This window comes from Lissotriton helveticus, chromosome 5_1, assembly GCF_964261635.1.
Source record: "Lissotriton helveticus chromosome 5_1, aLisHel1.1, whole genome shotgun sequence".
Classification (NCBI taxonomy): domain Eukaryota; kingdom Metazoa; phylum Chordata; class Amphibia; order Caudata; family Salamandridae; genus Lissotriton; species Lissotriton helveticus.
The window spans coordinates 389528146-389550007 of NC_136065.1; the positions used below are offsets into that span (position 1 = coordinate 389528146).

Here is a 21862-nt window from a genome sequence, read left to right on the forward strand (position 1 = left end):
TAGAGTGTGGGAAAAGTAACAGGAACTTACACCAAGGTGCTGGTTGGTGCTTAATATACCCCATTGCCATCAAAGCCGGTGGCCAGAGTTTTGACTGAAGCTGTAAGGCACCACTTGGGAATCTGGGAAGATTTTGTATCTACCAGAAATGCCATTACTGAAGGTAATGTTTTCCTCACTTTAATGGTATCAACATCTTAAAGCAAGCATCTATAACACATTATTCTGAAGTTTCAGAAATGTAGTATCCTGGTGCTATGCAAAACGTCTTAAATGAAGCTGAACTAACTTTCCATCCTCGAATGGTGATCCTTTTGCTACCTTTGCATAGTCTGAGTTTTGGATTTTTAGCACCTGGAAGAGGTACTCTCATACAGGGACTTCCCACAAATACTACACATGGTCAAACAACGTGGTAAAATGAAAATGAGTAGAAACTGTTAGCCACCTGTTTTATTTATTAGCAATTTAATATAGGGCAGTCAATACCCAAAAGGTGGCAAACAACTTCACAGAGGAACAGTTTGATAATAACAGTAAATATTTAGTAGCACAGTGTACAAACACATTATCAAAAGGTATACATGTTGAACTCTAAAAAGAACAACAAAGTAAACACAATCTTTAGAGAAATACCAGCAGTGGTGATCCTAGGGAGAGAGGTGATTTACTGAGCTGACTAACTAGAGTAGATCTACATTAATTGGAAGTGGAGCTGAAAGAGCAGGGTTTTCATTTTTTTAAATCATGTCTCGTAGTTGTCCTAATGGCCAGTGGGATAGAGGTCCCCCCTTCCCCCCCCCCCGCTCCTCAAGGTGGGCTTCCAACAAGGATTGCTTTAGTGTTTAAGACGTTTTAAGATATGATAATACAAAGATAAACATACCTGTGTGATGGCTGTCTCAGATGACAAGATTCTTGGCAAGATGGGGGTTTCTGAAAATAGTGCCATACACGTAATGGACTCTATTGCCTCAAAGTGGAGCCACTTCAGAGAAATTAGAATTGGTCAAGCTTGGATGAAGGATGTAACAGTCAAATAATCCAGAGATCTGACTAATGAGGCTTGTATCTTGTTATCTTGGCAGTGTGCAGAGAACACAAAGTTCTTGGTCAGAGCGTCATACTTGGAGATCTACAATGAGGAAATTCGGGATCTGTTGGGTGAAGACACCAAACTAAAACTAGAGGTAAGATTGAAAATGAATTTGTTTGGTTGACCAGAAAAACTGAGTGGCTGTCTGGCTGTAATTGGGTGATTTGGCTTGCTCGTGCAAAACATGAAGACACTTATTTGTGAAACCAGTGCTTAATTTGAGTAGATGATTGCTTGTGGGGCCCACAGGCATTCACTTTTTGAGACCAGGACTTATTTTTCACCATCAGACTTTAACCAAAGTCAGGAGGGGGAAAGGCAGAAAAGGGAGAAAGACCGAGGAAGAGAAAGATAGGAAAACAGTGACAAAGGGAGAAAGCAGGCATTAAAAAGAACCCAAAGGAGTGAGATGAAGGGCCAAGGATGATTGAGTGGTTGTGTATGAAGAGGCATTTAGGTGGAATCAATACCGTGCAGTCCTGGCATTCGGCAACCTGACCTTTGGTAACACTGGCAGCAGGTTTCTGAAGAGAACTTTGAACTCAGTCTTATTCTTTTACAAATTAAACACCGAAATAGTGAACATGATGTGTGCCACAGATGACTAAAAGAAAATGGCACAACCTGTAGGAAACTGTGGAACTGTAAAAGAGGAGTGTTAGCTAACCAGAAGTGAAACGGTAACATATTGTAGTTGGGGAGTGACTGAAGTTTGGTGGTACATGGAGTAACATCTAAATGATGGAAGGAGTAGGAAAAGGGCCATATACCCAAACGGCTAGTGTTTTATAATGAAAGTGTACTTGTTAAACAGAAAAATAATGGATTTAGGAAAAACTGCTTTACTTTCTTAAAAATGATCTTATCTGTTTGTTTTCTGATATATCTGTTTGTGGTGTGTTACATCTTTCTGATATATCTTTTGATAACCATTTGAGAATATGCGTGACTTCTTTACATCAGTCAAAGAGTGTGTTCTCCTGACAGAGGTTTTAGAGAATTTCAGCACATTAGATAAAATATATTTCATATGTGAAGTTACGTAAAAAGCATTGCAAAATGTGAAAACATCATAAATTCACTATCGGCAAAACTTAGTTAAAAAGCGCAGTGCAGTAAAATTCACCTGCTTGCTATATGATTAAGTCTCTGCTCTTTTATACATAAACAAAAGCTGGTTTATCGTGAGAGTTAGCTTTACTATCAACACTGAATCACAAACTAAGTAACATCAGTATTAACAAGCATTTACAATGCAATAGGTCTCGCAATTGCGAGATTTTGAGCTATTGGCAATGCCTTTTATAATATTAAAAGGCATTAATTGTCCTTTAAAATACCAATAGTTCAAACTTTGGCAAAAGCGATACCTATTGTATTGCAGAGCGCGGTGTATGTGAGGTGGGCCACATGCTCACCATTAAAGTTTTTTCCAAAAATAAAGAAACAGTTAAAAAAAAATTTTTAGCTGAGTGCGGTGTCCCTAAAGCGGGCGCCGCCATCAGCATACAAGTTAGAGCAGCATAGCGCTCCATAAAAGCGGCCACCATTGCCCTGTGTGGGTGCTCTGTAAATACAAAAAGCAGCCGCCATTGTCCCTATCAGTGTCAATCAACAAAATAGTGCTCACCAACTTTTTTTTTTACGGAGTTTTATATAGCGCAAACTTGACCCAAAGGTACTGGGTATCAGAGCGCCTTACACGAGCACCAGTTGCGTAGCATGAGGGCACATTCATTTTTGTGGACACCGACTTATAATGCAGGCCGTGTAACAAGCCAAGTAAAAGGTCCTGTTGTTTTGGGAGGTAACAAATGCAGACAAAGCAGTACCAAGGAGGGACTAACAAGGCTATTTACGAATCAGAAGCCAGCATTTACGAAGGACAATGACATAAGCCACTGACAAATATGGGTGGAGAGTGGGCGGGGCTCCCAGTGCATACTCCAATTCAGCATTCCTTGCAGAGCGAGCAGTGTATGCTCGCTGCCGCTAGGCTCGACCAAAAAATTATGAATACACAGTTAAACCCCAACTATGGTGGAGCCAAATTAACTTCTTTAAATGGCTCAGAACTTCATTCACGAATTTGACAAGATACCTCATCTCAAATGAGGGGTAGACCAACTTGCACATTTTACAAATTTCTCATGGCTTGTGCTGAACTCCATAATGTTGAACAAGGGTTTCAGCCATAACTTACATTTATGATTTAGCTCTGAGCAGAGACCAAACCATGTGCACAAGAGATTCATTTTTATAACGGCAGAGCTGACATCAGGAAGGTGCAGGCTGCCTTTTTGAGTATTCTATACTAGGGATTTGTAAAACGCGTGGCTACCCAGTCTTGCTACCTACAGGCACCAAACTCACTGAGTTACACTAATAGCCAAGTCTTAAGTTGCTTTCTAAAACTAAGTTTCTCTTCCATCTAAAGTCAACAATTGGGAAAAAACAAGCTTAATTTAATGTATTTAATTGCTAATAGAATTGAATTAAACAAATATGCCTGGCCACAAAGTGCTGCCTAGCTGCTCGCTTTGTGCTCCCATAAACTTTTTTTCTGCTTTTAATTTACATGTCTAAGATTGCCATCAGCCATGTTGGGGTGATAAATTAAAAATGCCAAAAATATTATTGGGGGTACAAAAGGGGGTGGTGATGGACGGAGCATCTGAATCAATCAAACACTCACACCCAGTCAAAAGATCTGGGTTTAATCCATCACCGTTCTTTAGCCCACTCTGCCACCCTAGTTCAGACATGGCTATGTGCAAATCAGTCTGACCCTGTGCCTCATGGGAACAGTCCAGCCCGAACTGCTAAGCCATGCCTTCCCTGGACCGGAAACAAGCTTCCGAGGACCGGTTTCTGGCATTCCAGCCGTCTTCAGCCCGGCTTGCTTGAATCCAGTGGCAAAGTGAGCAAGGAACTCACGTCTGAGCATACCCTGCCACACTTATGGCGGCCAAAAGCGGTACAAAAGGGGGTGGTGATGGACGGAGCATCTGAATCAATCAAACACTCACACCCAGTCAAAAGATCTGGGTTTAATCCATCACCGTTCTTTAGCCCACTCTGCCACCCCAGTTCAGACATGGCTATATGCAAATCAGTCTGACCCTGTGCCTCATGGGAACAGTCCAGCGCGAACTGCCAAGCCATGCCTTCCCTGGACCGGAAACAAGCTTCCGAGTACCGGTTTCTGGCATTCCAGCCGTCTTCAGCCCGGCTTGCTTGAATCCAGTGGCAAAGTGAGCAAGGGACTCACGTCTGAGCATACCCTGCCACACTTATGGCGGCCAAAAGCGGTACAAAAGGGGGTGGTGATGGACGGAGCATCTGAATCAATCAAACACTCACACCCAGTCAAAAGATCTGGGTTTAATCCATCACCGTTCTTTAGCCCACTCTGCCACCCCAGTTCAGACATGGCTATATGCAAATCAGTCTGACCCTGTGCCTCATGGGAACAGTCCAGCCCGAACTGCCAAGCCATGCCTTCCCTGGACCGGAAACAAGCTTCCGAGGACCGGTTTCTGGCATTCCAGCCGTCTTCAGCCCGGCTTGCTTGAATCCAGTGGCAAAGTGAGCAAGGGACTCACGTCTGAGCATACACTGCCACACTTATGGCGGCCAAAGGCGGTACAAAAGGGGGTGGTGATGGACGGAGCATCTGAATCAATCAAACACTCACACCCAGTCAAAAGATCTGGTTTAAACCATCACCGTTCTTTAGCCCACTCTGCCACCCCAGTTCAGACATGGCTATATGCTAATCAGTCTGACCCTGTGCCTCATGGGAACAGTCCAGCCCGAACTGCCAAGCCACGCCTTCCCAGGACCGGAAACAAGCTTCCGAGGACCGCTTTCTGGCATTCCAGCCGTCTTCAGCCCGGCTTGCTTGAATCCAGTGGCAAAGTGAGCAAGGGACTCACATCTGAGCATACCCTGCTACACTTATGGCGGCCAAAAGCGGCACAAAAGGGGGTGGTGATGGACGGAGCATCTGAATCAATCAAACACACACACCGAGTCAAAAGATCTGGGTTTAATCCATCACCGTTCTTTAGCCCACTCTGCCACCCCAGTTCAGATATGGCTATATGCAAATCAGTCTGACCCTGTGCCTCATGGGAACAGTCCAGTCCGAACTGCCAAGCCATGCCTTCCCTGGTCCGGAAACAAGCTTCCGAGGACCGGTTTCTGGCATTCCAGCCGTCTTCAGCCCGGCTTGCTTGAATCCAGTGGCAAAGTGAGCAAGGGACTCACATCTTAGCATACCCTGCCACACTTATGGCAGCCAAAAGCGGTACAAAAGGGGGTGGTGATGGACGGAGCATCTGAATCAATCAAACACTCACACCCAGTCAAAAGATCTGTCAATCAACAAAATAGTGCTCACCAACTTTTTTTTTTTTTTACGGAATTTTATATAGCGCAAACTTGACCCAAAGGTACTGGGTATCAGAGCGCCTTACACGAGCACCAGTTGCGTTGCATGAGGGCACATTCATTTTTGTGGGCACCGACTTATAATGCAGGCCGTGTAACAAGCCAAGTAAAAGGTCCCGTTGTTTTGGGAGGTAACAAATGCAATCAAAGCGGTACCAAGGAGGGGCTAACAAGGCTATGTACGAATCAGAAGCCAGCATTTACGAAGGACAATGACATAAGCCACTGACAAATATGGGTGGAGAGTGGGCAGGGCTCCCAGTGCATACTCCAATTCAGCATTCCTTGCAGAGCGAGCAGTGTATGCTCGCTGCCGCTAGGCTCGACCAAAAAATTATGAATACACAGTTAAGCCCCAACTATGGTGGAGCCAAATTAACTTCTTTAAATGGCTTAGAACTTCATCCACGAATTTGACAAGATACCTCATCTCAAATGAGGGGTAGACCAACTTGCACATTTTACAAATTTCTCATGGCTTGTGCTGAACTCCATACTGTTGAACAGGGGTTTCAGCCATAACTTACATTTATGATTTATCTCTGAGCAGAGACCAAACCATGTGCACAAGAGATTCATTTTCATAACGGCAGAGCTGACATCAGGATGGTGCAGGCTGCCTTTTTGAGTATTCTATACTAGGGATTTGTAAAACGCGTGGCTACACAGTCTTGCTACGTACAGGCACCAAACTCACTGAGTAATAGCCAAGTCTTAACCCCTTCGCTGCTAGGCCTTTTCCCCTCCTGTGCTGAGGCTTTTTTTGGCGTTTTGGAGTAGTGCGCGCTTAGGCCCTTGTAACTTTTTGACCACATAAGGTATCCACGCCAAATTTGCGTCCTTTTCTTCCAACATCATGTGGATTCTAAAGGCGCCCAGGGTTTGTGGATTCCCTTGGAGGGGTCCCATAAATTAACCAAAATATAGTGATTTTTTTGTTTTTTTCAGAAAAATGGGAAAAACGGGCTGCAAATGAAAGCCTCTGGGTTTTTCCCTGAAAATGGTATCACAAAAGGGTTTGTGGGGCTGAAATCTCCATTTTCTCAGCTTTCAGGGAATGACAGACTTTTGTCAGAGAACCGAAATTTTTCACTCAGTTTTGGCATTTTTCTGGGACATAGCCTATTTTTGCTATTTTTAGAGCTTTCCACCTCCTTCCAGTTAATGGTAGAAATGAGTTTGAAAGCAATAATGGATCCTGGAAAGCTTTACATTTTCGAAAAGTAGACAAAATTCTGAATTCAGAAAGGGGTCATTTGTCTAAATCCATGAAGGTTTCGTTATAGAAACTAACAGTTAGATATTGGAATATTTAAAATTTTGTTGAAAAAAACAGCCTTTTGTCTCAACGTTTTCACCTATAACTTTTTCTAATTTTGACAGCTCTTGGAAAGCAATATACCGTTACATTTGTTAGACCTTCCTGGTTGTGGGGATATATAGGACTTGTAGTTTCACCAAGAACCCGACGAACCCAGATCCAAAAACTGAGCAGCAACTTGCAATGGTATTTTTTCATTTACTGGGTATAGTGCACTTTGTCTTGGAAAATGTATACATGGAATAATCTGTATGAAAGACACCTATGTATTTCTGAATTGGGTACAAATTATAGACTTCAGAAACAGTATATAATTGCACATTTTCAAAGTTGGGAATACTCATACTAGCATGAGAATTATTGGTCATTTTTCATAAAGATTTTTTTTTTTACACAATGTCTTTCATTCAAAGGGAGAAATGCATGAAATCTCAATAGGTAATAACAGTTGATTTACAAATCTGAATTACCCCAAGTGTCCCGATAAAAACGGTACCTCACTTGTGTGGGTCGGCCTTGTGCCTGCGACAGGAAACGGCGCAAAATGCAACGTGGTCACACCTAAATTTAGCAGTTACAAATTGACCCTTTTTTGGCAAAGTGCCTACCTGTAGTTTTTGCACCCTAGCTCTGCCGGCACCTAGGGAAACCTAGCAAACCTATACATTTTTGAAAAGTAGACACCCAGGGGAATTCAGGATGGGGTGACTCGACTGCCTACCACCAGGTTTTGTTACCCAGAATCCCTTGCAAAGCTAAGATTTTGACAAAATAAACACATTTTCCTCACATTTCTGTGGTGGAAAGTTCTGGAATCTGCGTGGATCAACAAATTTCCACCCACCCAGCGTTCCCCCAGGTCTCCCGATAAAAACAGTACCTCACTTGTGTGGGTCGGCCTTGTGCCTACGACAGGAAACGGCACAAAATGCAACGTGGTCGCACCTCAATTTCCCAGTGAAATTTTACGTTCTTTGGAAAAAGAGACTACCTTTTGTTTTTGAGCCGTAGCTCTGCCAGCACCTAGGGAAACCTAGGAAACCTATACATTTATGAAAACTAGACACCCAGGGGAATTCAGGATGGGGTGACTCGTCTGCCTACCCCCAGGTTTTGTTACCCAGAATCCCTTGCAAATCTAAAAATTTGACCAAAAAAACACATTTTCCTCACATTTCTGTGGTATAAAGTTCTGGAATCTGCGTGGATCAACAAATTTCCACCCACCCAGCGTGCCCCCAGGTCTCCCGAAAAAAATGGTACCTCACTTGCGTGGGTAGGCATAGTGGCTGCGACATGAAACAGCGCAAAACGCAGCATGGTCGCACCTCAATTTCCCAGTGAAATTTAGCACGATTCGGACAAAAAGACTACCTTTTGTTTTTGCGCCGTAGCTCTGCCAGCACCTAGGGAAACCTAGCAAACCTATACATTTTTGAAAACTAGACACCCAGGGCAATTCAGGATGGGGTGACTCGTCTGCCTACCCCCAGGTTTTGTTACCCAGAATCCCTTGCAAACATACAAATTTGACCAAAAAAACACATTTTCCTCACATTTCTGTGGTAGAAAGTTCTGGAATCTACGTGGATCAACAAATTTCTACCCACCCAGCGGGCCCCCAGGTCTCCCGAAAAAAATGGTACCTCACTTGCGTGGGTAGGCATAGTGGCTGCGACATGAAACAGCGCAAAACGCAGCATGGTCGCACCTCAATTTCCAAGTGAAATTTAGCATGATTCGGACAAAAAGACTACCTTTTGTTTTTGCGCCGTAGCTCTGCCAGCACCTAGGGAAACCTAGCAAACCTATACATTTTTGAAACCTAGACACCCAGGGCAATTCAGGATGGGGTGACTCGTCTGCCTACCCCCAGGTTTTGTTACCCAGAATCCCTTGCAAACATAAAAATTTGACCAAAAAAACACATTTTCCTCACATTTCTGTGGTAGAAAGTTCTGGAATCTGCGTGGATCAACAAATTTCCACCCACCCAGCGTGCCCCCAGGTCTCCCGAAAAAAATGGTACCTCACTTGCGTGGGTAGGCATAGTGGCTGCGACATGAAACAGCGCAAAACGCAGCATGGTCGCACCTCAATTTCCCAGTGAAATTTATCACGATTCGGACAAAAAGACTACCTTTTGTTTTTGCGCCGTAGCTCTGACAGCACCTAGGGAAACCTAGCAAACCTATACATTTTTGAAAACTAGACACCCAGGGCAATTCAGGATGGGGTGACTCGTCTGCCTACCCCCAGGTTTTGTTACCCAGAATCCCTTGCAAACATAAAAAGTTGACCAAAAAAACACATTTTCCTCACATTTCTGTGGTGGAAAGTTCTGGAATCTGCGTGGATCAACAAATTTCCACCCACCCAGCGAGCCCCCAGGTCTCCCGAAAAAAATGGTACCTCACTTGCGTGGGTAGGCATAGTGGCTGCGACATGAAACAGCGCAAAACGCAGCATGGTCGCACCTCAATTTCCCAGTGAAATTTAGCACGATTCGGACAAAAAGACTACCTTTTGTTTTTGCGCCGTAGCTCTGCCAGCACCTAGGGAAACCTAGCAAACCTATACATTTTTGAAAACTAGAAACCCAGGGCAATTCAGGATGGGGTGACTCGTCTGCCTACCCCCAGGTTTTGTTACCCAGAATCCCTTGCAAACATAAAAAGTTGACCAAATAAACACATTTTCCTCACATTTCTGTGGTGGAAAGTTCTGGAATCTGCGTGGATCAACAAATTTCCACCCACCCAGCGTGCCCCCAGGTCTCCCGAAAAAAATGGGACCTCACTTGCGTGGGTAGGCATAGTGGCTGCGACATGAAACAGCGCAAAACGCAGCATGGTCGCACCTCAATTTCCCAGTGAAATTTAGCACGATTCGGACAAAAAGACTACCTTTTGTTTTTGCGCCATAGCTCTGCCAGCACCTAGGGAAACCTAGCAAACCTATACATTTTTGAAAACTAGACACCCAGGGCAATTCAGGATGGGGTGACTCGTCTGCCTACCCCCAGGTTTTGTTACCCAGAATCCCTTGCAAACATACAAATTTGACAAAAAAAACACATTTTCCTCACATTTCTGTGGTGGAAAGTTCTGGAATCTGCGTGGATCAACAAATTTCCACTCACCCAGCGTGCCCCCAGGTCTCCCGAAAAAAATGGTACCTCACTTGCGTGGGTAGGCATAGTGGCTGCGACATGAAACAGCGCAAAACGCAGCATGGTCGCACCTCAATTTCCCAGTGAAATTTAGCATGATTCGGACAAAAAGACTACCTTTTGTTTTTGCGCCGTAGCTCTGCCAGCACCTAGGGAAACCTAGCAAACCTATACATTTTTGAAAACTAGACACCCAGGGCAATTCAGGATGGGGTGACTCCTCTGCCTACCCCCAGGGTTTGTTACCCAGAATCCCTTGCAAACATAAAAATTTGACCAAAAAAACACATTTTCCTCACATTTCTGTGGTAGAAAGTTCTGGAATCTGCGTGGATCAACAAATTTCCACCCACCCAGCGTGCCCCCAGGTCTCCCGAAAAAAATGGTACCTCACTTGCGTGGGTAGGCATAGTGGCTGCGACATGAAACAGCGCAAAACGCAGCATGGTCGCACCTCAATTTCCCAGTGAAATTTAGCACGATTCGGACAAAAAGACTACCTTTTGTTTTTGCGCCGTAGCTCTGCCAGCACCTAGGGAAACCTAGCAAACCTATACATTTTTGAAAACTAGACACCCAGGGCAATTCAGGATGGGGTGACTCGTCTGCCTACCCCCAGGTTTTGTTACCCAGAATCTCTTGCAAACATAAAAAGTTGACCAAAAAAACACATTTTCCTCACATTTCTGTGGTGGAAAGTTCTGGAATCTGCGTGGATCAACAAATTTCCACCCACCCAGCGTGCCCCCAGGTCTCCCGAAAAAAATGGTACCTCACTTGCGTGGGTAGGCATAGTGGCTGCGACATGAAACAGCGCAAAACGCAGCATGGTCGCACCTCAATTTCCCAGTGAAATTTAGCACGATTCGGACAAAAAGACTACCTTTTGTTTTTGCGCCGTAGCTCTGCCAGCACCTAGGGAAACCTAGCAAACCTATACATTTTTGAAAACTAGACACCCAGGGCAATTCAGGATGGGGTGACTCGTCTGCCTACCCCCAGGTTTTGTTACCCAGAATCCCTTGCAAACATACAAATTTGACCAAAAAAACACATTTTCCTCACATTTCTGTGGTGGAAAGTTCTGGAATCTGCGTGGATCAACAAATTTCCACTCACCCAGCGTGCCCCCAGGTCTCCCGAAAAAAATGGTACCTCACTTGCGTGGGTAGGCATAGTGGCTGCGACATGAAACAGCGCAAAACGCAGCATGGTCGCACCTCAATTTCCCAGTGAAATTTAGCATGATTCGTACAAAAAGACTACCTTTTGTTTTTGCGCCGTAGCTCTGCCAGCACCTAGGGAAACCTAGCAAACCTATACATTTTTGAAAACTAGACACCCAGGGCAATTCAGGATGGGGTGACTCGTCTGCCTACCCCCAGGTTTTGGTACCCAGAATCCCTTGCAAACATAAAAATTTGACCAAAAAAACACATTTTCCTCACATTTCTGTGGTAGAAAGTTCTGGAATCTGCGTGGATCAACAAATTTCCACCCACCCAGCGTGCCCCCAGGTCTCCCGAAAAAAATGGTACCTCACTTGCGTGGGTAGGCATAGTGGCTGCGACATGAAACAGCGCAAAACGCAGCATGGTCGCACCTCAATTTCCCAGTGAAATTTAGCACGATTCGGACAAAAAGACTACCTTTTGTTTTTGCGCCGTAGCTCTGCCAGCACCTAGGGAAACCTAGCAAACCTATACATTTTTGAAAACTAGACACCCAGGGCAATTCAGGATGGGGTGACTCCTCTGCCTACCCCCAGGTTTTGTTACCCAGAATCCCTTGCAAACATAAAAATTTGACCAAAAAAACACATTTTCCTCACATTTCTGTGGTAGAAAGTTCTGGAATCTGCGTGGATCAACAAATTTCCACCCACCCAGCGTGCCCCCAGGTCTCCCGAAAAAAATGGTACCTCACTTGCGTGGGTAGGCATAGTGGCTGCGACATGAAACAGCGCAAAACGCAGCATGGTCGCACCTCAATTTCCCAGTGAAATTTAGCACGATTCGGACAAAAAGACTACCTTTTGTTTTTGCGCCGTAGCTCTGCCAGCACCTAGGGAAACCTAGCAAACCTATACATTTTTGAAAACTAGACACCCAGGGCAATTCAGGATGGGGTGACTCGTCTGCCTACCCCCAGGTTTTGTTACCCAGAATCCCTTGCAAACATAAAAAGTTGACCAAAAAAACACATTTTCCTCACATTTCTGTGGTGGAAAGTTCTGGAATCTGCGTGGATCAACAAATTTCCACCCACCCAGCGTGCCCCCAGGTCTCCCGAAAAAAATGGTACCTCACTTGCGTGGGTAGGCATAGTGGCTGCGACATGAAACAGCGCAAAACGCAGCATGGTCGCACCTCAATTTCCCAGTGAAATTTAGCACGATTCGGACAAAAAGACTACCTTTTGTTTTTGCGCCATAGCTCTGCCAGCACCTAGGGAAACCTAGCAAACCTATACATTTTTGAAAACTAGACACCCAGGGCAATTCAGGATGGGGTGACTCGTCTGCCTACCCCCAGGTTTTGTTACCCAGAATCCCTTGCAAACATACAAATTTGACCAAAAAAACACATTTTCCTCACATTTCTGTGGTGGAAAGTTCTGGAATCTGCGTGGATCAACAAATTTCCACTCACCCAGCGTGCCCCCAGGTCTCCCGAAAAAAATGGTACCTCACTTGCGTGGGTAGGCATAGTGGCTGCGACATGAAACAGCGCAAAACGCAGCATGGTCGCACCTCAATTTCCCAGTGAAATTTAGCATGATTCGGACAAAAAGACTACCTTTTGTTTTTGCGCCGTAGCTCTGCCAGCACCTAGGGAAACCTAGCAAACCTATACATTTTTGAAAACTAGACACCCAGGGCAATTCAGGATGGGGTGACTCGTCTGCCTACCCCCAGGTTTTGTTACCCAGAATCCCTTGCAAACATAAAAATTTGACCAAAAAAACACATTTTCCTCACATTTCTGTGGTAGAAAGTTCTGGAATCTGCGTGGATCAACAAATTTCCACCCACCCAGCGTGCCCCCAGGTCTCCCGAAAAAAATGGTACCTCACTTGCGTGGGTAGGCATAGTGGCTGCGACATGAAACAGCGCAAAACGCAGCATGGTCGCACCTCAATTTCCCAGTGAAATTTAGCACGATTCGGACAAAAAGACTACCTTTTGTTTTTGCGCCGTAGCTCTGCCAGCACCTAGGGAAACCTAGCAAACCTATACATTTTTGAAAACTAGACACCCAGGGCAATTCAGGATGGGGTGACTCGTCTGCCTACCCCCAGGTTTTGTTACCCAGAATCCCTTGCAAACATAAAAATGTGACCAAAAAAACACATTTTCCTCACATTTCTGTGGTGGAAAGTTCTGGAATCTGCGTGGATCAACAAATTTCCACCCACCCAGCGTGCCCCCAGGTCTCCCGAAAAAAATGGTACCTCACTTGCGTGGGTAGGCATAGTGGCTGCGACATGAAACAGAGCAAAACGCAGCATGGTCGCACCTCAATTTCCCAGTGAAATTTAGCACGATTCGGACAAAAAGACTACCTTTTGTTTTTGCGCCGTAGCTCTGCCAGCACCTAGGGAAACCTAGCAAACCTATACATTTTTGAAAACTAGACACCCAGGGCAATTCAGGATGGGGTGACTCGTCTGCCTACCCCCAGGTTTTGTTACCCAGAATCCCTTGCAAACATAAAAATTTGACCAAAAAAACACATTTTCCTCACATTTCTGTGGTGGAAAGTTCTGGAATCTGCGTGGATCAACAAATTTCCACCCACCCAGCGTGCCCCCAGGTCTCCCGAAAAAAATGGTACCTCACTTGCGTGGGTAGGCATAGTGGCTGCGACATGAAACAGCGCAAAACGCAGCATGGTCGCACCTCAATTTCCCAGTGAAATTTAGCACGATTCGGACAAAAAGACTACCTTTTGTTTTTGCGCCGTAGCTCTGCCAGCACCTAGGGAAACCTAGCAAACCTATACATTTTTGAAAACTAGACACCCAGGGCAATTCAGGATGGGGTGACTCGTCTGCCTACCCCCAGGTTTTGTTACCCAGAATCCCTTGCAAACATAAAAATTTGACCAAAAAAACACATTTTCCTCACATTTCTGTGGTGGAAAGTTCTGGAATCTGCGTGGATCAACAAATTTCCACCCACCCAGCGTGCCCCCAGGTCTCTCGAAAAAAATGGTACCTCACTTGCGTGGATAGACATAGTGGCTGCAACAGGAAACGGTTCAAATCGTACGGTGGTGAATTTACATTACCTCATTGCAAAACTACCTTGATTTTGGGGGGGGCATCTGAGTTTGTGGCCCGGGGCTCGGTGGTATTCTTCGCAAAGTAGCAAACCCAAACAGTTCTGAAAACTAGACACCCGGGAGAGTCCAGGGAGGTATGGCATGTGTGGGTCCCCCAATGTTTTCCTACCCAGAACTCTTTGCAAACCTTAAAAATAGGTAAAAATAGCACTTTTCCAAACATTTTGGCGTGGGATCGCCGTGCCGGCAAAAAAAACCTACCACCCTGCGTTTCCCTTGTTCTCCCGAGTAAAAGGATACCTCACTTGTGTGGGTGCCCCAAAGCAGAACACGCCAAAAATGAATTTTGAAAAAAGTAGTTTTTAGTCATATTTAAGTTTTACAAATTAAGCACCCCAGCCTGAGTCACATGCCTTTGGCCCACCCACACAAGTGAGGTATCATTTTACTCGGGAGAACAAGGGAAACGCTGGGTGGTAGGACATTTGTTCCGGCAGCGAGATCCCACCCAAAAAAGTACGGAAAAGTGGGTTTTTGGACCAAAATTTCAGGTTTGCAGGGGTTTCTGGGTAGGAAAACATTGGGGGACCCACGCATGCCATACCTCCCTGGACTCCCCCGGGTGTCTAGTTCTCAGAACTGTTTGGGTTTGGTAGTTTCCAAAGATGCCTGCCAAGCCCCGGGTCAAAAGCTCAGGTGACCCCCTCAAAAAATAAGATTATTTGGCTAAAGGTAATTTTTTGGTCTCCACAGTATGAATTGGGCCTTTTCCTAAAGCAGCCGCTATGCCTACCCACGCAAGTGAGGTACCATTTTTATCGGGAGACCTTGGGGAACGCTGGGTGGGAGGTAATTTGTGTGAGCCCGGTGATGCCACGCTTTCCCACACTAAAAAGCTATCTATTCCTCAAAGACACACACATACAGGTTGGATTTGGCACGAGGGCGAGTGATGGTTCAGTACATAAAATTTTATTAACAAGATATTTCAAAAAAATGAAATGCTCTGTCAATAAATAAATGCATAAAAACTGAACCAGTGACTCGCAACTCGTGAGCTGTAAAGCCACGACAAGGCACCAACCGTTTTACAGGCCATTCACGCACCTTTCATACCTGATACAAACCAGACCATTGACACCATCCGAATGGAAAAGCAACACATAACAACAATCACAATAAGGGGCAAGGTACACCCTACTGCAGAAAGAGAAAAAAAACAATTATTACTGCACACCCATCTAATCCGCAAGCACACACACATACTGGTTGGATTTGGCACGAGGGTGAGTGATGATTCAGTACATACAATTGGATACGCAAGTAATTTCATCAAAAATGAAATACACTGCGTATAATTGAACGTATGATAAACTGAACCACTGACTCACAGCTCGTGAGCTGTAAAGCCACGTCAAGGCACCAACCTCTTTACAGGCCATTCATACACCTTTCGTACGCGTGACACATACAAAACATTCACACCGCCAGCCGCGGACCCATCACATTTCAACACTCACACCAACAAACAGCGCCATTCAAGGGCCCATCACTTTCACACGCCCACATTTCTGACACTGCAACTACACAAAATGATGGACTGTGTGGAGTGTCACTCAACTAGCAGTGTGTGTATTGACCAACAGAAAGTAACTACTCACACACCACCTGCCGAGCGCCAGTCCACCCACACCACCATCCAAGCACCAGACCATGCACACTGCCAGCCAAACACCACTCAGCGCACACCGACAGCCAACTACCACTCCACACACACCACCAGCCAAGCATCACTCCACGCACACCACCAGCCAAGCGCCACTCCACAAACACAACACCAGCCAAGCACCACTCCACACACACCGCCAGCCAAGCATCACTCCACGCACACCACCAGCCAAGCGCCACTCCACAAACACAACACCAGCCAAGCACCACTCCACACACACCGCCAGCCAAGCATCACTCCACGCACACCACCAGCCAAGCGCCACTCCACAAACACAACACCAGCCAAGCACCACTCCACACACACCGCCAGCCAAGCATCACTCCACGCACACCACCAGCCAAGCGCCACTCCACAAACACAACAGCATCCAAGCACCACTCCACACACGCCGCCAGCCAAGCACCACTCCACACACGCCGCCAGCCAAGCACCACTCCACACACACCGCCAGCCAAGCACCACTCCACTCACACCACCAGCCAAGCGCCATCCACTCACACCACCAGCCAAGCACCTAACCATGCACTCCGCCAGCCAAGCAAAAATCCACTCACCCCCCAGCACAACTCCAATCCATGCACTATGCCAGCCAAGCACCAGACCACGCACACCACCAGCCAAGCGCCAGTCCACGCACACCAACAATCCAAGCACAATCCTGCACACACCACCATCGAAATTAGATTTTTTTAAAGAAATACCACAAATCAAATGTAGAAACCTACAAATCTGCTAACACAAATTCAAAAACTAAATGCTTTGCACTAATGCACACCTAAAAGCAAACTAAAAAATATTACAGAAAACAGACCAGACAGTACACTTACAAGCTCAATGAAACTCCCAAAACTTCTTTTGTGTGTGGTACGATTTAAAACAAGCTGGCACACACAATCCAGGATTTGAAAGACAGTCAGGACAGTGCATACGAGACTCCCTCCGCACTTCTCTTCGCCAACAGACTCTACATCTTTTAGTGGGATTGTCTTTTGCAGTTGTGGGAGGAATGTATTCTGGAAAGTGGCGATCTTTCAGTCTAGCCACTTCCTCCACCACTCCAAATCTTGGCACACTTGCCTGTTCCACTAGTACAAGGCTGCCTATTATAGTCTCCTGAAACTTAACAAAAGGCATCTTTGACTCAGGACAAGATTTCTGGAAAACAACAAAAGCATTAAAGGATGCCAAGTGGAAAAGATGGATAGCCAACTTCTTGTACCAAACGTAAGCCTTTCGAAGAGCAGCATAAGGTTCCAACCTCTGATCTACTCTGTCAACACCACCCATGTGCCTATTATAGTCTAAAATGCACACAGGTTTACGCACTTCAGCAGTCTCACCCCGAACTGGCAGAGCTTCAGTGCTTTCGTCATGGATAGTAGTCAGCATGTAAACATCTCTCCTGTCTGAAAACTTCACAGCTAGAAGCTTCCCACATCGCAATGCAGTAGACTGTCCCCGCACAAGCCTTTTGCAAACAAGTTCTATTGGGAAACCTTTCCGGTTACTGAGCATCGTGCCACATGCAACAGTGCCCACTTTGGCCAACTCCTTGAACAAACGCACACTAGTGTAGAAGTTATCTACATATAAATGGTGGCCTTTGTTAAATAATCGTCTACCTAGTTCCCACACAAATTTCTCAGTCACTCCAAAAGTGGACGGACAAGCAGAAATGTTAATGCTGGAATCCTTACCGGTGTACACCCTGAAATTATAAACATATCCAGTCTCACTGTCACACAGCATATACAGTTTGATGCCATAGCGTGCCCTCTTACTAGGAATGTATTGCCTAAAAACCAAGCGGCCCTTGAACAATACCAAAGACTCGTCCACAGCTATTTCTCTTCCAGGTGCAAACATCTCAGGAAAACGATCAACAAAGTGATCAAGGACAGACCGAATCTTAAAAAGACGGTCACAATCAGGGTGATCGCGTGGCAACGCTAAATCATTATCAACAAAATGCATCATGCGAAGAAGAAGCATATATCGATCACGAGTCATAACTGCTGGAAATATAGATGTTGCCATCAAGGGACTAGTGGACCAATAAGAAGACATTGATGGCTTCCTTAGCAAGCCAATCAAAAAAGTTAATCCCAAAAACTTCTTCATCTCTTCAACATATGTGGGAGACCAATGGGTAGCTCTAGAATGGGGCTTAAGGCTGGCACTGTGGTCCCTCAAATACTGCTCTGCATACAAATTAGTTTGCTCCACAATCTCCTGCAAAAACTCATCGTCAAAAAACAACTGAAAAAATTGAATTGGCAAAAAATTGTTAGTATTCACTCTACACCCTGGAACACCAGTGAAGTCTGGCAATTCCGGCTGCACCATGCCAGGGGCAACCCAGACGTCATCACTAACATGAGGAGAAGAAGCCACCCTAGCCTGCAGGCCAGATGCCTCTTGCTGCACTACATCAACGGGAACACTAGCATCCCCAGATGCCTCTTGCATCACTACACCAACAGGAATACTAGCATCCCCAGATACATTTTGCATCTCTTCACCAACAGGAGAACTCACATCCCCAGCTGCCTCTTGCATCTCAACATCAACAGAAGAACTTGCATCCCCAGATGCCACTTGCTGCTCAACAACAACAGAAAGACTAGCAGCACCAGATGCCTCATGCTGCTCTACAACAGGAAGACTAGCAGCACCAGATAACCTTTGGCGCACCACAGCAATGTGAAACCTTTTGGGCGCAGCCTTTACCACACTTGCCTGTTCCCGACGAGAAAAAAAGGGAAACCTTGAGGACCTAGGCTGCCGCTCACATGGCTCTTGCCTCTCTACCGGCACATCAATGTCCCTCTCTACCACAGGCACTTCATCAGCACTAGAAGAAGAATCATCATCCGATGATACCATGCGAAGAGAAAACTCACTGCCTGAATCTTCTGCACCTACCTCATGCTCCGAATCGGAGTCAGTGTCTGGACCATGGTCAGAGGAAGACTCAAAAAGCAAACTAACAACCTGCTTAGCAGTAATCCTGCGAGCAGCCATTATCCTTACAAATCAAGAAGACTACACACACAAGTGAACAACAACCTACACTGTGCAAAGGAAGAAGTAAACAAGGTAGAGTCTTCACACAAAAATCAATACACTCAAAAACAATTCAAATCTAACCAAATATAAGAAGACTCACCAGCACCTACTCTGCTGAAACACAGCAAAAAGAAAGGAAATCCCACTGGAAAGAAAAAAAAAAGTATAGATTAGACAAAGTACACATCAAGCAGCAATACAAAAAAAAAAGTTAACAATCAAGAAACACAAAGCCACACAAACAGCAATAACTTCACTTTTCATAACAACACATTTATCTAGGAAAAATAGTACAAAAAACATTTACTTACCAAGCACATGCAACTACACAAGCTGCAAAACCAGCATTAACCGAACCACAACCTACACCAATACAAACAGCAAAAGCCTGGATCAAAAACAAAGAAGAAAAAAATAATTTAATACTACATTTCACAAACAACATAACAAATGAATAAACAATACACAAATTTACCCCCAAAATCACATCCACACAGATGGGCCATCAAAAAGGGCAAAACGGACAAAAGTACGGGTTGATTTGCCCACCGGGGGGGAGGCCAGAAAATCTAAATTTAAAATCCGACCCACCTGAAAGCGACCCTTGCCCAATGGGTCACTTCCTACAATGTAAAATAAAATCCCTGGTGCTAGTGGGGGCATTTCCACCGCACAATCGCAATGCTGTGCGCGACCGTGAGCCCTGCAAAGAGACATCAGAAGAGAGGAAAATCACTTACCTCTCCCCTGATGCCTCTTTGCAAACCCCCCCAAATATCTCAAAACCAACCTAACACCTCCAGGCGCAGGAAGCAAATGGCTTCCCGACCGCCTGGGAATCCCTGAAGATGTTGGCGCGTGCTGTGCGCGCTGACGTCATCAGGGATTCTCATGGGGAGGGGGACAACAGAATTACTGTGGTTAACTGCGATGCTGGACAGAGGCACTTGCATCCTTGATTTTCACAAGCGCAATCCTAAAACAGTTCCTATGACCAGGAGCTTCTTTCTCCCCATCTGCTGCTCTCAACAGTCTCTGACCATTTATACACATAAGAGGCATGTGAACTCACACAGAAGATCCCCGTTTGGCAACGCCCACCAACTAGCGGAGTGCACCATCTTTCCTAAATTTACCCACTATGATGGACAGCTCACTCAAGGGACCTGTGCACACATTGGTGCGATGGCATAGTAACACACACGGACACTGGAGACAAAGCAAGCGCTCGAGTTGCAGCACAAATTCAGGAAAACATTCATCAGCCCAAAAACATTTGTGACCTTCCCACTATGATGCACAGCTCACACAAGGGACCCCTGGGCACATCTGTGCAATTGCATAGTAACGCACACATGGACACTGGAGACAAAGATGGGGCTCGAGTTGCAGCACAAACTCAGGAAAGCAATCATCAGCCCAAAAACATTTGTGAACTTCCCACTATGATGGACAGCTCACTCAAGGGACCCCTGCGCACATCGGTGCAATGGCATAATAACACACACAAAGGTCACTAGAGACAAAGCAGGTGATCGAGTTGCAGCACCAATTCAGTAAAACATTCATCAACCCAAAAACATTTTTTACCTTTCCACTATGATGGACAGCTCACACAAGGGACCCCTGCGCACATCTGTGCGATTGCATAGTAACGCACACATGGACACTGGAGACAAAGATGGCGCTCGAGTTGCAGCACAAACTCAGGAAAGCAATCATCAGCCCAAAATCATTTGTGACCTTCCCACTATGATGGACAGCTCACACAAGGGACCCCTGCGCACATCTGTGCAATTGCATAGTAACGCACACATGGACACTGGAGACAAAGATGGCGCTCGAGTTGCGGCACAAACTCAGGAAAACAATCATCAACACAAAAACATTTGTGAGCTTCCCACTATGATGGACAGCTCACTCAAGGGACCCCTGCGCACATCGGTGCAATGGCATAATAACACACACAAAGGTCACTGGAGACAAAGCAGGTGATCGAGTTACAGCACAAATTCAGGAAATCATTCATCAGCCCAAAAACATTTGTGACCTTTCCACTATGAAGGACAGCTCACACAAGGGACCCCTGCGCACATTTGTGCGGTTGCATAGTAACGCACACATGGTCAATGGAGACAAAGATGGCGCTCGAGTTGCAGCACAAATTCAGGAAACAATCAACAGCCCAAAAACATTTGTGAGCTTCCCACTATGATGGACAGCTCACTCAAGGGACCCCTTCGCACATGGCATAGTAACACACACATGGTCACTGGAGACAAAGCATGTGTTTGAAAAGCAGCACACAAAAAAAACCATTCATCAGCCCAAAAACACTAGTGAGCTTTGCCTAGGCAGCACAGGTGTGTTTTTCAGCCACTTCAGGTACACAAAAAATAAAAGAGATGAAGGACAGAGGCACTTGCATCCTTCAATAAAATCAGCACTACATTCACATTTTGGAAATGACCCCATCTGTTTTTTTTTTCAACAAATCAACATTTTTTCATACCAGAGGCATGAAAACAATTCAAAAGTAATGTTACCCCAAAAAGGGGAGCGACCCTTCCCCAAGGGGCCGCTCCCCGAACAACGAAATTGTCCACAAATGAAAAAAAAATAAAAAATCCCTACCATTCCAGCTGCACGATCGCACGATCGTGCAGCAGAATGCTCTAAACTTGCAACGAGTGAAAGGAAAAGCCTTTCCTTTCACTCGATCTCCTTTTGA

The 21862-nt window shown here is 45.4% G+C and overlaps 1 protein-coding gene across 7 annotated transcripts in view; it reads left to right on the forward strand.

Moving 5' to 3' along the window:
• KIF17 (kinesin family member 17) overlaps positions 1 to 21862 on the forward strand; it is a 542173-nt gene that overhangs the window by 126173 nt on the left and 394138 nt on the right. For all 7 annotated transcript variants that reach the window (XM_078642580.1, XM_078642577.1, XM_078642579.1 and 4 more), the window contains exon 3: positions 1089 to 1190. In XM_078642580.1, the coding sequence (XP_078498706.1) occupies positions 1089 to 1190 (102 nt within the window). The remainder of the gene's footprint in view (positions 1 to 1088; positions 1191 to 21862) is intronic.